Source organism: Parasteatoda tepidariorum, chromosome 4 (assembly GCF_982258835.1).
Source record: "Parasteatoda tepidariorum strain Cologne lab strain chromosome 4, Ptep-v5.0, whole genome shotgun sequence".
NCBI lineage: Eukaryota > Metazoa > Arthropoda > Arachnida > Araneae > Theridiidae > Parasteatoda > Parasteatoda tepidariorum.
Genome location: NC_141758.1, coordinates 62220881 through 62234926, shown reverse-complemented (window position 1 = coordinate 62234926; position 14046 = coordinate 62220881). Strand labels below are relative to the sequence as shown.

Here is a 14046-nt window from a genome sequence, read left to right as displayed (position 1 = left end):
CGTAGCCTTGTAATTTTGAAACAAATCCAGAGGTTCCTAGGGGTACAGAGAAAGCGAATTTTTGACTTTTGTCTTGCTTTCTTGATAGAAAAAGTTTTGCATTTTATGACAATTCAAAGCTAGTACCCCCTGATGACGCCAGCTTTGATTGTCATAAATTTTTATCAATGTTTTTTCAATTTTTTTTTACTAATTTTTCTTCATTGTCTACTTCATGGAGGACTTTTTTTTGATGGAACTAACCCGCATTTGCGTTACATGGAGAGGAAGACCACGAGAACCTCCCACGGTTAGCCTGACGGCAAGGGGACTCTAACCTACTGAGGATATTTCACGTCAGCACAGTGGTCGGTGCAATACCGATGCGGAATTCGTATCGACCTGCCATCGCCGGGATCGAACCCCGGTTCACCTCATTGGAAGGAGAACGCTCTATCCCCTGAGTGAAACTGCTTTCCAAGTTCTTCTTTAAAGTGTTCTCATTAAAGTACTGTTAAGGTCGGGGAGAGAGATGTTTGTTGGCCGCCGGCAACTATCGAACCTGGAACCTTTGGATGCGCAGATTGATACTCTTATCTCCATGAAAAAAGGTGCACACCTGATAGTTCAGCAGCACCTTTTTAGTAGTTTTAAAAGTTTTCAGTGGTTTCGATATGTTATAATACTTTGTTTTAGTCTAGGGAAAATTTAATAAGTTTACGAAGAAAGTGATTTGTTTAGCACGATGATGGTCTTATCATCATTGTAACATTTGTAAAAAAAAATGTATGTATGTGTATAAATATTGATGAATTTACACCTGGTATCAAAATGACTGTCGATTTGAAAAGTCACTAAAATCTAAAATGAAAGAGATCGAAATAAACGATTTATTGCTTTCTGTTAAAGAAGAATAAGAAAGTAGATACTTTATTCTCACCAAGTTTAAAAATTAGTAACAAGGTTAATTAATAAATGGTGCAAATGACTTATTTATAAATATTTTTTTGCTCTATGTTAGACCTAAACTAAAAAAACTAAACTCAGTGACGCGACAACCCATAGAGGGCCAACAGGTAGGGCCATAGAAGGCCTACTGTGCCCATCTCAGTGTTCTTGACCTTGGGCTCTGGGATGCAAGAGCAGATGTTCCGGTTAGGTGGTCAGCCGATCTCGGAACCCCCAGTGTTTAGTTCCCAAGCATGCTTCGTACTCATTTATCGACCCACTGAAGGAATGAAAGGCTGAATCAACCTTACCCGACCCAAGGATCGAACCCAGGACCTGTGGCACCAGAGCGCGAAGCGCTACCACTCAGCCCGGGCGTCTTATTTTAGACCCTTTAAACTCTTAATTTTTAATCGAGTGTACGTGAACTTCTTACGGTTTTCTGTCCATGTCCGAAAGGTCGTGAGTTTCATTCCCGCCGGCCGAGACGAAGACTACCGGTGTACAAAATGATGACTGATGTACGCCAAATCTGTCGAGGTCACAGAGTCTTCCTAGTTCATATAACAAATCGGGATCGGAGATTGATCGTGCTCTTGTTCAAGTCAAAATTACGATTTTCGGGCGGATCAATGGTGTGTGAATGTGACTTTTATGTAAAACGGGATGTGACCTATGTATGTTGTCTCTGGATGTGACGTATGTATGTTGTTCCCCAGACTGTCGCCAATAGCCAGTTGTGCAGCTCTAGTGGGACGTAAATAAAAAAGAACCGATCTTATAGTTTTTTCCAATTAGCAGCGCCATCTTTAGATAAACTTTATAACTAATTTCGAAACAAATTAAAGATAATACTATAACTAGTTTCCTAAGCAGAACGCAGCAAACAGTACATTCTTGTCTCCCTTTTTTAATAATTTATATTTTTGAACCGTTTGGTTTAGTTTCGGATACTCGGGAAATCGCTATTTCGTAAAGAAAATGAATGAATTTCATTATTTACAAGATTATTTATAAAATCAAATTTTAAATTCCTTTCGCGTCATTAAAATAATGTTACATCCACTTACCAAACAGCTGAAAGCTTTTCCTGACTTTAGTTGCTGAGTAATGTTTCTTCGTTCGCAAATAATCTGATGCATATCCGGAAAGAAATAGTGTAATGCAGGAGCATAAGTAAATCATAGAATTAATCAGACCATTCTGTAAAAATTATTTATTCATAAAATAAGTGTGGAAATAAAATTTTTTTATACAGGGTGTCCCAAAAGATCGTTTACAAACTTAACATGCTGGTCTGTCATATCATGATGAACAAGATTTACATAGGAACTTGTGTCCGAAAATTAAAACTGCGACCGCTAGAGTGCGATAATTGCACGAAAACGGGAGAGTGGGAAAAACAATCATTTCAGGCGTGGACGTTGAAGGAGAATGATGAATGAGTTTAGTAACGCAGAAATGGCCGACATGCATTACGTATACGGCGCCGCTGATGGAAATGGACGAGCTGCGGCACGGACGTACCTTGAGCGCTTCCCAAACAGACGTCAGCCAAGTCATGTTTTGTTTGGACGATTGCACCGCAGATTATGTGAATCAGGTGCTTTCGTAGCACGTAGCCACATCGGTCGAGAACGTGCTACACGCACAGATGTCGTAGAGGAAACCGTGCTACAGGAGTATGCCATCAACCCGCAAAGAAGTCTCCGAGAAGGCGAACGTGTCTTGGGTGTAGCTCGTTCCACCATAATGCGCATACTGCACGATGGCATGCAACACCCTTACCACTTCCAAAAAGTACAGGCATTGTGCGCTGACGATTATCCCAAACGCATTGCATTCTCACGCTGGTATTTGCAACAGCGGGTCGCACAGCCAGATTTTCCATCGTGGATTTTGTTTTCTGATGAATCCTGCTTTACACGGGATGTTGTCGTGAACCTGCAACAACATGCACGTATGGGCGCATGAAAACCCAAGATGTACAGGTGCCCATGCGCATCAACAACGTTTCAGCGTAAACGTTTGGGCTGGTATTATCGGTGACATGTTGATTGGCCCTTACCTTCTACCTGAACGCCTCGACGGAAATACCCATCGCATTTTTTTAGAAAGAGTTTTGCCGGATCTGATGGGTGACGTTCCAGCCGCTACACGCCGAAACATCTGGTTTCAGCATGATGGAGCTCCTGCCCACTTTAGCTACGCTGTTCGAGAATACCTCGATAGGATTTATCCTAATCGCTGGATCGGTAGAGGCGGACCAGTCCCATGGCCGCCGCGATCCCCCGACCTGACTCCCCTGGATTTCTACCTGTGGGGACACATGAAGTCCATAGTGTACGAGACACCTGTAACATCGGACATGGATCTTATCGCGGAAGCGGCAGCACGTGTCCGTGACACTCCTGGCCAATTTGAACGGGTTCGTGAATCCATGCGCCGACGCTGTGAACTTGCATTGTGGGGAATGGAAGGAATTTTGAGCATTTGCTGAGATGTAATGATGTTTTATAATAAAAATCATATTAACACCGCTATCGATATCATTTTTTTTCTCCTCATCCAAACCTGCACTTATCGCCCTCTAGCGGTCTCAGTTTTAATTTTCGGACACAAGTTCCTATGTAAATCTTGTTCATCATGATATGACAGACCAGCATGTTGAGTTTGTAAACGACCTTTTGGGACACCCTGTATAAACATACACGCACAATTTTTTTCTTCGCATGAATAAAAAATTTATATTATTAAAAAAATATATTATTTTAAAAACGATTCATTATTAAAAAATATATATTATTATACGAAGGAATCTCCTTCCGTTTTGATGTAAAATAAATTTCAGTAAGACTCATATGGAATTCTTATATTTGTTCAAGGAGGATTTTAGTACCATTTCAGGCATTTGAATCAATTTATTTTCTTTTCCTTAAAAAAAAAATAAAAAAATAAAACCTATTTTTAGTTTAACGATCTAACATTTTTAAGAACTTTGTCACATATTTATTTGAAAATTTTCTTGTGTTTTGCAATAGAACAATTATTTTATGAAACACACGTTAATGGAGTTATTTGGTTATTTTTAAATATCAATGGTTATTATATTAACAGTACTCGATTAGGGTATATTAAAATAACCAACATTGTAAGAAATACCGGGTTCTCCTTTTATGGACATAGCTTTCATGTTCTTTAAGTCAAAGTTTATGAGTCAGTTTAGTTTGTCCAATATACGATAGAAATCTCTGACAAGAAATTTTATAAATGCCCCAGCTATTACTTCTAAGCTATTGTCTTAACCGACCTTAAAGATCCTATTGCAGGGGCAGTCATCAAACTTCTTGTCAGTGTAATCTATTTTATTTTATTTTATAACCGTCGTAGAACAGCCGACCCAAATTTGGGGTTTACGACTACTGATGTTCAACTCCGTAGCCTTGTAATTTTGAACCCAATCCAGAAGACAAGGGAACACCTTAATCAAATATTGGGCGAAATTTGCTTTCGTGGAGAACTTTTTGATAAAACTAACCAGCATGTGCTTTAAATGGAGAGGAAAACCATGAAAACCTACCTCGTTTAGCCTGATGGCAAGAGGACTCTAACCCATGATCCGTCTGAGGATATTTCACGTCAGCATTGTGGTCGGTGCAAGCCGGATGCGGAATTCGTATCGACCAACCATCGCTGGGATTCAAATCCGGTTCACCTCATTGGAAGACGAACGCTCTATCTCCTGAACCATCTCGGCTCCAGTGTGATCTATTGTAATTGGGTTACTAAACGTACCCTTAAGCTTAAAGAATTTGAAAGAAATGTCAAAAATTAGGATTTTAAATGATCTTTCATCGCCTAACATAGTTTTCTAATCGTAAGTTTAAGATTTCTTTTGCTAAAGTCATTCAATACTGCTCTTCATCGACCGAACTCGATTTCAGGGAATCGCTCCATATTTTGCAAAAATCTAATAATTTAGTTAATGATCTTTCTAGTATTCCACTTTTCTCCAATATTTGGAAATTTTTTTTTATTTAATCTTTTGCCCCCTAGGGTTTCTGCCAAGCCCCATCACACCTGTTTCTTATTGTCCTTCTTTTTATTATCTTGTTCAAACTCGTTCCTCCTTCCTGCTTGGTTAAACCACTTTATATTTGTTTGTCTCTTTAATTTTCGAATGTCATTTTTTGTTTAAACACTGAGTAAGGTTCTTTTCTAGAGAACCGAAGTTATAGTATGCTCATTCTCGTACTTGATTTGTGCTTTATTCACGTTGTTTTTAATTTTATTTTGGCTTACCTAATCACCACCTTAATTATAATTTTTTAATTAATCTTCGCCAAAACGTAGTAAGAAATAGCACTCATTAATTTTTTATATCCGAATAAATTCCCAAACGTTGTCAATTTATTCAGTATGATTCAACACAACAATTACAAACTTGGAGAGAGATGGTTAGGCCCATCACAAGGATTAAGAATTTCACTGTAACCCATGATCAAAAATGCTATAGTACGCAGCTAGGGGCACTTTTATATTATAAACTAGCTGTTTGAGTGCATTTGATATGATAATTTCATCTATGTGGATTACCTTAACTTTATATTTTCTAATTTTCATTGCGAAAATTGCATACAAATAGGACCATGTTTAGCTGTTTTATCGTATACTGCAAAAACCTATCTGAATTCGGTGTCGAGAAAATAAGAATTATGTGTTATTTTAAGTTAATCTCGAAATGAAAACTCATGCACACGTTAAAGGGGGCAGTTCAAAAAATGAACTTACACTAATATCAGATGCATTTACACAATTCAAGAACAATTTTCGCCAATTAGACGATCGATATTTAGTCGACCGGAGAAGGTGAAAGTTTGATTTCACCTCACACGATGCTGAACGTTTCACAGAAATAAAATATTATAAAAAAAAGTTTGCAGGCTTTTAGTTGTATAATAAAAATAATTATTTTCTCATAAGAAGATTTACATCAAGTTGTCAATTGTTGTCGCAGGTCATTCAGGCAAGGGGTTCTTGTTTTACAGTGGCGCCATGTACAGCTAAGTATTCGACTTCTTCCACATCCGTTTATAGGACTGGCCCATTCATACATCCATTCATTCATCCACAGATCGAAATTTTGCATAATTCAGCACCCCCAGGTGAATAATTTATTATGGGGGCATAGAGGACTTTGTGACCCGACAGATTTAACGTGCAACAGTCACTATTTACCACACAGGGAGTGTTCGGCCGGCTGGATTCTCACGAGCGGGAATCCAGCACTCTGCCATGAATGATTCTCACTCTATATCATATCCAAAAAATAACTTTACTGAGTCTTATACGTGTCTTATCTTATTGTAATGATAAATTTTTGTGCTATTGGATAACACAAATGGTAGCTGCTACTTTGCACTAAGAGATGTAAAAGAACATTCTCGGTATAATGAAAATTTACGTGCAAGAATATGTATGGTGTTTCATTATACCACTTTGTTGTATAGTAGTTGCAACCATTTCTGGCGTTGAGATTACAGTGTAGTGTATTGGTTTGGCGCGTAACTTGCAAAGCTCGTCAGTTTGAGAGCCAAGTCAATAAATTACAATAAAACAGGTCATTTTAGGCCTATTTGAAAGCAACTTTAACGGTGAATTTTGGTAGAGTTCTTATTATTTGTTTATCTTCCCTCCAAATTCTTAACTGCTGTGTTGAATCACCCCTTAAAGTTCTAAAAGAATGCGGACCTCTCTTAAAAGTTTATAAGAAAATATTACGTTTTGAATAGGTATATGTAGCACCACTTCTAAATAAGTTGGAAGTTTAGTTAACAATGTCAGGAAGCACCAAGCTGATGAGAATGTGCAAAAGGCCGCAGTCCAAATTGGAAGGCTGAACAGAACATGTTTCCAAGGTATGGGTAACTAAAACACAGAAATTTAAAAAAAAGTCAAGATATATATTTACTTTTTAGAATTCTTTTATACATCTCATACGAAAGACTTACTTTCTGATTAGCCGTCATCTGGATATTGCCTTTTTGTATGTATTCAAGCTCATTTCTAGATATACGTGGATGATCAGTTGGTGTGCTATGAGCCAAACAAACCCAAACGATAAACCAAATGCAACCAACAATACCTATTGAAGGGGGAAAAACATTATACCATAATTTGTAACAAAGTGCTATTCCATGGAAAACAATTTATAATTGTGTCTATAAGCTAACTTTTCGAACGCCATCTAGTGGCAACAAAGACGACTTTCAGTCGACTTCCAGCTTCAGAAGCATGAAGTTTTCTCAAAATTTATCTCCGTGAGACTAACATTTCCTAAATGTTCTGTGGTCTTTTTAGTCTAAGTTCTATTTTTCGTACATTACTCTGTAACTGTTACTTTCTTTTTCATTTTCAATGTAATAATAAATACTTTTAGAACTAGTTGGATCTTAACGGTTACAATAGTTAACTTCGAACTAAACTAAGGGAAATAGCACTTAAAACACTATAGTACGATGGATTCAAAGCTATGCTGCCGAATGTAGCATAGTTCTGAAACCCTGGTACCATAATTTGTAACATGTACCATAATTTGTAACATGCACCATAATTTGTAACATTTGTAGGGGTCAGTATGAAACTGATGCATTCGTGAAGACGGACCAATAGTTGCCGAAAGCTACCGAAGTTGTAAATGATAAAACAAGCTTGCAAAATAATTGAATATAATTATCCCATTAAAAATACATGCAATTTTCGTATAACATAAAATTTTATTTACTTTAATGTTATTGTCGACTGTACAGTTTAGTTTAATTATACATTCTAATTATAAAAGATACTTTATAAGGACTAGATGATATTAACTCAAAACAATATTATTATTACTATTTTAATTATTTTTTTGACGAGAATATCTTTACTTCAAGACTATAAATTATAGTTTAGTGCTACTTGGCTTCATGATAACATAAATCACTTGTTTTAATTATGGTTACAACATTTACAGACACACTGTATTCTTTATTTATAAGTTTAATCATCAGTATATAAGAGCTGTTTTCATTTTATTTCTTTGTAAATTAGTTCGATAAAGTTAATATTATCAAAACTGGCTCTTAAGGTTACCTTAAATAGTTTTACTGGTTAACTGGTTCTTATCGAAAGAATCAGTTTTTTAAAATATGTTTTTCATTAATTGAACCAGTTAACATATCCGATGGCTCCTTCGCTTACTTTATCTTGTGAATGGGTTTGTGCAATACGCGCATCTTTTTCAATTTGTTTAATAAGTGTTTCATCGTTTTTAATTTTTTTATCATCTGAACCAGTTGGCTCATCTGAAGCATTTTTTTCGATTTCTTTCCTTGATGAATCAGTGTGATTTTTCAACACATTATTATTTTCAATTATTGTATCATTATTTTCGCTCACTTTTTCTTGAGAATGGCTTTGTGCAATACGAGCATCTCTTTCAATTTGTTCAACAAGTGTTTCATCGCTTTGACTTTCTTCCTCAAATGGACAAGTTAACTCATCTGAAGCACTTTTTTCGATTTCTTTCTTTGATGAATCAGTGTGATTTTTCAATAAATTATTTTCGTTTACTTTATCTTGTGAATGGCTTTGTGCAATACGTGCATCTCTTTCCAACAAGTGTTTCAATTTTTCAACAAGTGTTTCATCTTTTTTTCCTTCTTTATCAAATGGATCAGCTAACTTATCTGATGCGCTTTTTTCGATTTCTTGCTTTGATAAATCAGTGTGTTCCTTCAATACATTGTTCTCACTTACTTTATCTTGTGAATCGCTCAGTGCAATAGTCCCATCACTTTCGGTTCGCTTAACAAGTGTTTGATCGCTTTCATTCTCTTCATTAAATGAAACAGTTAACTCATCTGATGCACTTTTTTCGATTTCTTTCTTTGGTGAATCTGTGTGTTCTTCCAATACATTGTCTTCGCATGCTTTATCTTCTGAATCACTTTCAGTTTGTTCGACTAGTGTTTCAGCGCTTTTAATTTTCTCATCACCTGAAACAATTAACTCATCTGGTGCATATTTTTCGATTCCTTTCTCCGATGAATCAGTGTGTTCTTTCAATACATTGTTTTCACTTACTTTATCCGGTGAATCGCTTTCAGTTTGTTTAACATGTGTTTCAGCATTTTTACATTCTTCATCAAATGAAACAGCCAACTTATCTGTTGCACTTTTTTCAATTTCTTTCTTTGATGAATCAGTGTGTTCTTTCAATACATTGCTTTCGCTTACTTTATCTTGTGAATACCTTTGTACAATAATCTCATCATTTTCGTTTTGTTTAGCAACTGCGCGTTCTTGAATATTTGGCAGGGGAGCTAGATCTGGATAAGCATACAAAAAATTTGGCTGTTTTCGATTTCTATAAACTATGAAAGTATTGTGCGGGGCACTTGTAAGGCAAAAATACATCAAGATTTTAATTCCAAGTATAACAAAAGGTATAGCTATAACAATTGGTATGAGGATCAAAAAACCCAAATCATATCCCTTTTCACAATTCGAGAGTTTGGGATTCGCTGCTTCTTCCGAATAATCGCCGCAATTATTCTCTCCATCACATACCAACCCTGCCCATACGCACTGTTCCTTCAAACATTTATATTCCTTTACATCTTCACAAGCACTGATTGTGTAAGCTGTGAAAATTATCTTGAGATCAATAATGGAAGCAGAGTCAGATTTGTATGTCAAACGTACTGGTATATCTTGAAAAACAAAGCTACTCCTACTAAGAATAGATGTTGAGTTGATCTCGCAAAGTGAGACGCCATTTCTTTTTGATATGAAGTTGATAGATGATGATGTGCAGCTACCGCTGAAGCTCATATCTGATACACTGATTATAATTCCATCAGCTTTACTTGCTGTTACATTAACAGAACAATCTACTTTTCCTTTTAGTGGATGCGCTGTGGTCACTTTAAGTATTGCAGAGGAAAAGTGTTCTACATCAAGTTTTATTGAATGGGAAGAACTGCCATCGCACAGATCTGACAGAAAGTACTTTTGATATGCTACAGCTCTTGAATAAAATAAATGTGAATATAATAGGGTATAAAAAACCCTATTGAGTTGACATTGAGTATAGCCAGACATTAATCTTCTTAGAAGATGTTTGTATTTTTGTTGATAATCGCACAATTACTTGTTTTCTTACTTTCGCAAGACTATTAGCCATAACTTTAAAATGAAATGAAGCTTTCAGCTCAGTATTTTCTTTTCAGTGAAAAACTAAAGCAACAACGTGATAAATAATTTTTATTATGCATGAGTGCACGAGAATGTAATTCTTACACCAGAGAACGCTTGATTTTTTTTTTTCGTTTTGTGATGCAGCGAAGATAACTGATGACTGACTTGACAGTCAAAATATAATTATTTGTGCGAGTGAGTTCCTTGACTTGACTAGTGCAGAAATGATTTGGCGGTTGCCGTTCAAAAATTTTCAAAAATGTTGAATCAGTTTTAATTTTTAAGAGAGTGAAAATATTTCTTCACTTTTATTTTTTCAAATATTTATTTTTGTGTTAAGTAAGTTGTTTAGAAAACATACTTTTAATTTTAATGAGAAATATTTTCCAACGCTGCACCGACTGCATTTTTAATTGGATATTCGCAATTCCAGAAGAAGTGAGATTATGGCTAACCGCGTGATTTAAATTAGATTTAATTGGTTACTTATAAGCGAAATCATTCGTGTGTGTCGAACCTGATTTAAGGCTTCTCTACTGTAGCCAAATCTTGTACCTCTGTCGCGGAAAAGCTTTTGCTCCAAAATGGCGGATAAGCCGGCATCTCCGATTCAGGGGTTCTAACCTGATTGGTTACTGAATCAACAAATGTCGCAATTTACCTACGACGACGTCACTTACAGGTATCCAATTGAAACTTTTTCATCAAAATAAATATTCTTAGTAAATATTGAGAAAATTGAAAATATGGTTGTTACATTTTAGGCAAAATGGTTGAACCATATTCTGTAAGAATGTTCTCCAAATTATGAACTATAAATTGAAATTTATTGAAATTATAAATTGAAATTTTAAACTGTAAATTGAAATATATTACCTTTTTAAGATTATAATCTTTCCTATAGTAGTTCATTTTTCTGACAGTATTTGAATCACTTAAAATATTGATGAAATAATGCATTATTAAATAATAAATTATGATATCGCGTCTAAACTTTAAACTAGATTCGCGATCGCAACGCTCGAGTACGCCCTCTAGCGGGAGACTGAAAATATCGGGCATTAGTTCCCACATAACCATTGCCAATGACGGACGCCATTTTCTTAGCAGCAAATAAGAAGCAAAATTTCCCTAAGGAAATGGTAGAACTTCTTGAAAAACTAACCAGAACATGCCAAACATTGAAGCAGAACACGCCAAGCAATTTCTCAATAATTTTTACCTTTCTATTACCAACAACATAACTTCCAATTTCATGATCACTTGCTGTTACAGATTGTGTGTATTACGGTAAAATAATTTCTTCTGTCTTCAAGTTATTACAAATTAAAGTGAAGTCAAGATTGCTTTCGTCATTCCAATGAATAAAGTGAATTCAGAACTTACAGAACTGTAATAGTTATAGAATATTCTTCTACTTTATAGAATAGTATATATTTCTGTATCTATATAATTCGGAAAACAACAATAATGAATCATCTGAACTACTTGAAATAGTTTCATTTGTGCTGATTATTAATAATTTTTTTATCGTTTTCTTGGTACGTATTTTTTAGTTTTGAAAGAATAATTTCAACTAGAATTCAGCTATTCTGATTTGAAGCTACGTATTCAAATTCATCTCGAGATCTTACAATTATTAAATTTTGATGTGTGGTATGCTATCTAAAAGTAATGAAGGGATAATCTATGCATATATTATTTGAAAATAAAATTTTCAAATAATATATGCATAGATTATGCGGATTTATAAAACAGGTGAGTGTTATGATTTTTATAATAAAACATTTGCTTGCAAATATTTTTTTTTTCTTATTTGATAATAGTTCTTTACAGAATGGTTTTTTACGTCTGATTAAGAACTATAAGAATAAAAAAAAGAAACAATATGAAAGTTTTTATTTCAATATAAAGAATTTTTAAAATCGTTTTTTATCCTAAGAATTCTTTATTTTACGCTTTTCAGTTTATAAATTTTTGATAAAAATTGTTGTCAAAATACTTTTTTTGAAAAATTAAATGGTATTACATTATGTGTTTATGTATACTTCTTGTATATTCTAATGTTTGAAGTAATATGATTCAGAAAAGTATGGAATAAAAATTCGGTACTAACGCCACTGCAGCTACAGATTTGGCGGTTTTTAAGTGCCACCAATCTGCACTTAAAATTTTTGCGACAAATCATAAAATAAAACACTTTATTTAAAATCAAAGCAGTCAATCGGATTTCGGTGGAAAATGGGCCGATATAGAGTTTAGCATAGATTCAAAACAATGATATCGCCATATGAACTCTGATAAATAAGATTCGAAATGAAATAAGCCTTTCCAAAACGTACGTTTATCAAGATAAAATTTCATGTCGTGGGAATTGGTACATTTTCGTTTTTTCGGTAAAATATTTCGCTCCTGAAAAAATTAAATTGCATCTTGTTTTGTTTTTGGCAAATACCAAAGACGAATTTTCGTAGCACTAAACAATGGCGACAAAAAAGAATTTTTGTTGTTGTTGTTTTCGTTTCGTCAGCATTCTTTATTTTCCGTTTTTTAGTTTTGTAGCAACCACATAACTAAGCTACAACAGCGCCACCATGTACAAGGCAGTGGATGCTCAGACATCGAACTGAATGGACCTTCCTCTGCAAGCGAACTTATTGCACAGTTGCTTTTTGCACGATTGAGATTTGTTTACGTATTTCTGAATATAAGTTCATTATTTTAATCATAAAATGTATAAAAGATATCTTACTGAAAAGATTCAAGTTAAGTGCCGAGCGTTTTCGACAGTCATTTGCAACTCATAAGAAAAACCCTGATTGCACATGGAATGATTTTTATTTTGAACTTCGAAGCTATTTCGAAAATTGGATTAAGGAGGTTAATGTTAATACGTTTGAAAAGCTAAAAGAACTCATAATAACTGATCAGATAAAAAAGAAATGTCCACCAGACTTCAAGGAACATTTTTTGGATGATTGGAGTGAAATCATCTCGCCAATTGAACTTGTTGAAAAATTAGACGCATACGACAATCTTCGTCATAAAACAAAGAGAGAAGGACCAGTGGTTACCACTAAGAGACCATTCACAAAAGCAAGAGAAGACTATCCCAGATTCAACTCTGCGAAGAAAGAGATCTTGGTCAGAAAATTCGAGAAGCCCAAGCAAGAAGAACACTCCTCTGTTTACTGCTATAATTGTGGCACGCCAGGATTTATCAAGTCGAACTGTCTAAATTGTCCTAAAACTGAAAAGAAGATTTCAACTCGTTTCCATAGCATTCAGCTGAACAGTCTGTCAACATCCAGCCAGATGGCAATCCTCGAAGTAAACATCAATGGAATGTGGGGAACAGCATACGCAGATACTGCTGCAACTCATACCATAGCTGGTGAAAGCCTCTATCACCTCCTTAGAGAACAAGGGACTCGTTTCGAAAAGTCAAACCTTACCATGACTCTGGCCGACGGTAGCCAGCCAAAAAAGGAAGTTTTCAAAACCTATGTAAATATCTATCTGGAAAGAAGAAGATTTTCAATGCCAATTTTCGCCATTCCGGAGGCCCAAAGAAATAATACTCTTCTTGGAATTGACTTTATAGAAAAAGCAGGAATCGTTCTAAATCTCAAAGAACACTCGTGGTACTTCAGTAATAGGCCATATAAAACTTTCCCATTTGTGAAACTCGATATTTCAGAAAATCCTGATGTACTTCAACCGGAAGTCAAAAATCATCTATCTGGAATTGTGGACGACGCTACCCCAGCGAATCTCTGCAAAAGCCTGCCAGAAGCTGAAGACCCTTTCTCTGAAGTTACGAATAACGCTACACCAGCAGAAAGTTTTCCACTCCAACGAGAGGTTACAGAACAGTTT

The 14046-nt window shown here is 35.3% G+C and overlaps 2 protein-coding genes across 2 annotated transcripts in view; both read right to left on the bottom strand.

Annotated features, from left to right (window-relative positions):
- The window catches only part of LOC107442589 (sialin), a 37917-nt gene that overhangs the window by 4345 nt on the left and 19526 nt on the right, over positions 1-14046 (bottom strand). Inside the window, exons 5-7 of the mRNA XM_071182359.1 lie at positions 6939-7072; positions 6709-6855; positions 1998-2130 (exon numbers count right to left, since the gene is read on the bottom strand). Coding sequence (XP_071038460.1) covers positions 1998-2130; positions 6709-6855; positions 6939-7072 — 414 coding nt within the window. The remainder of the gene's footprint in view (positions 1-1997; positions 2131-6708; positions 6856-6938; positions 7073-14046) is intronic.
- On the bottom strand, positions 8125-10174 carry LOC122270726 (uncharacterized). Its single transcript, XM_043049208.3, has one exon. It carries the CDS (start codon positions 10069-10071, stop codon positions 8125-8127), a length of 1947 nt encoding a protein of 648 aa, XP_042905142.3. The 5' UTR covers positions 10072-10174.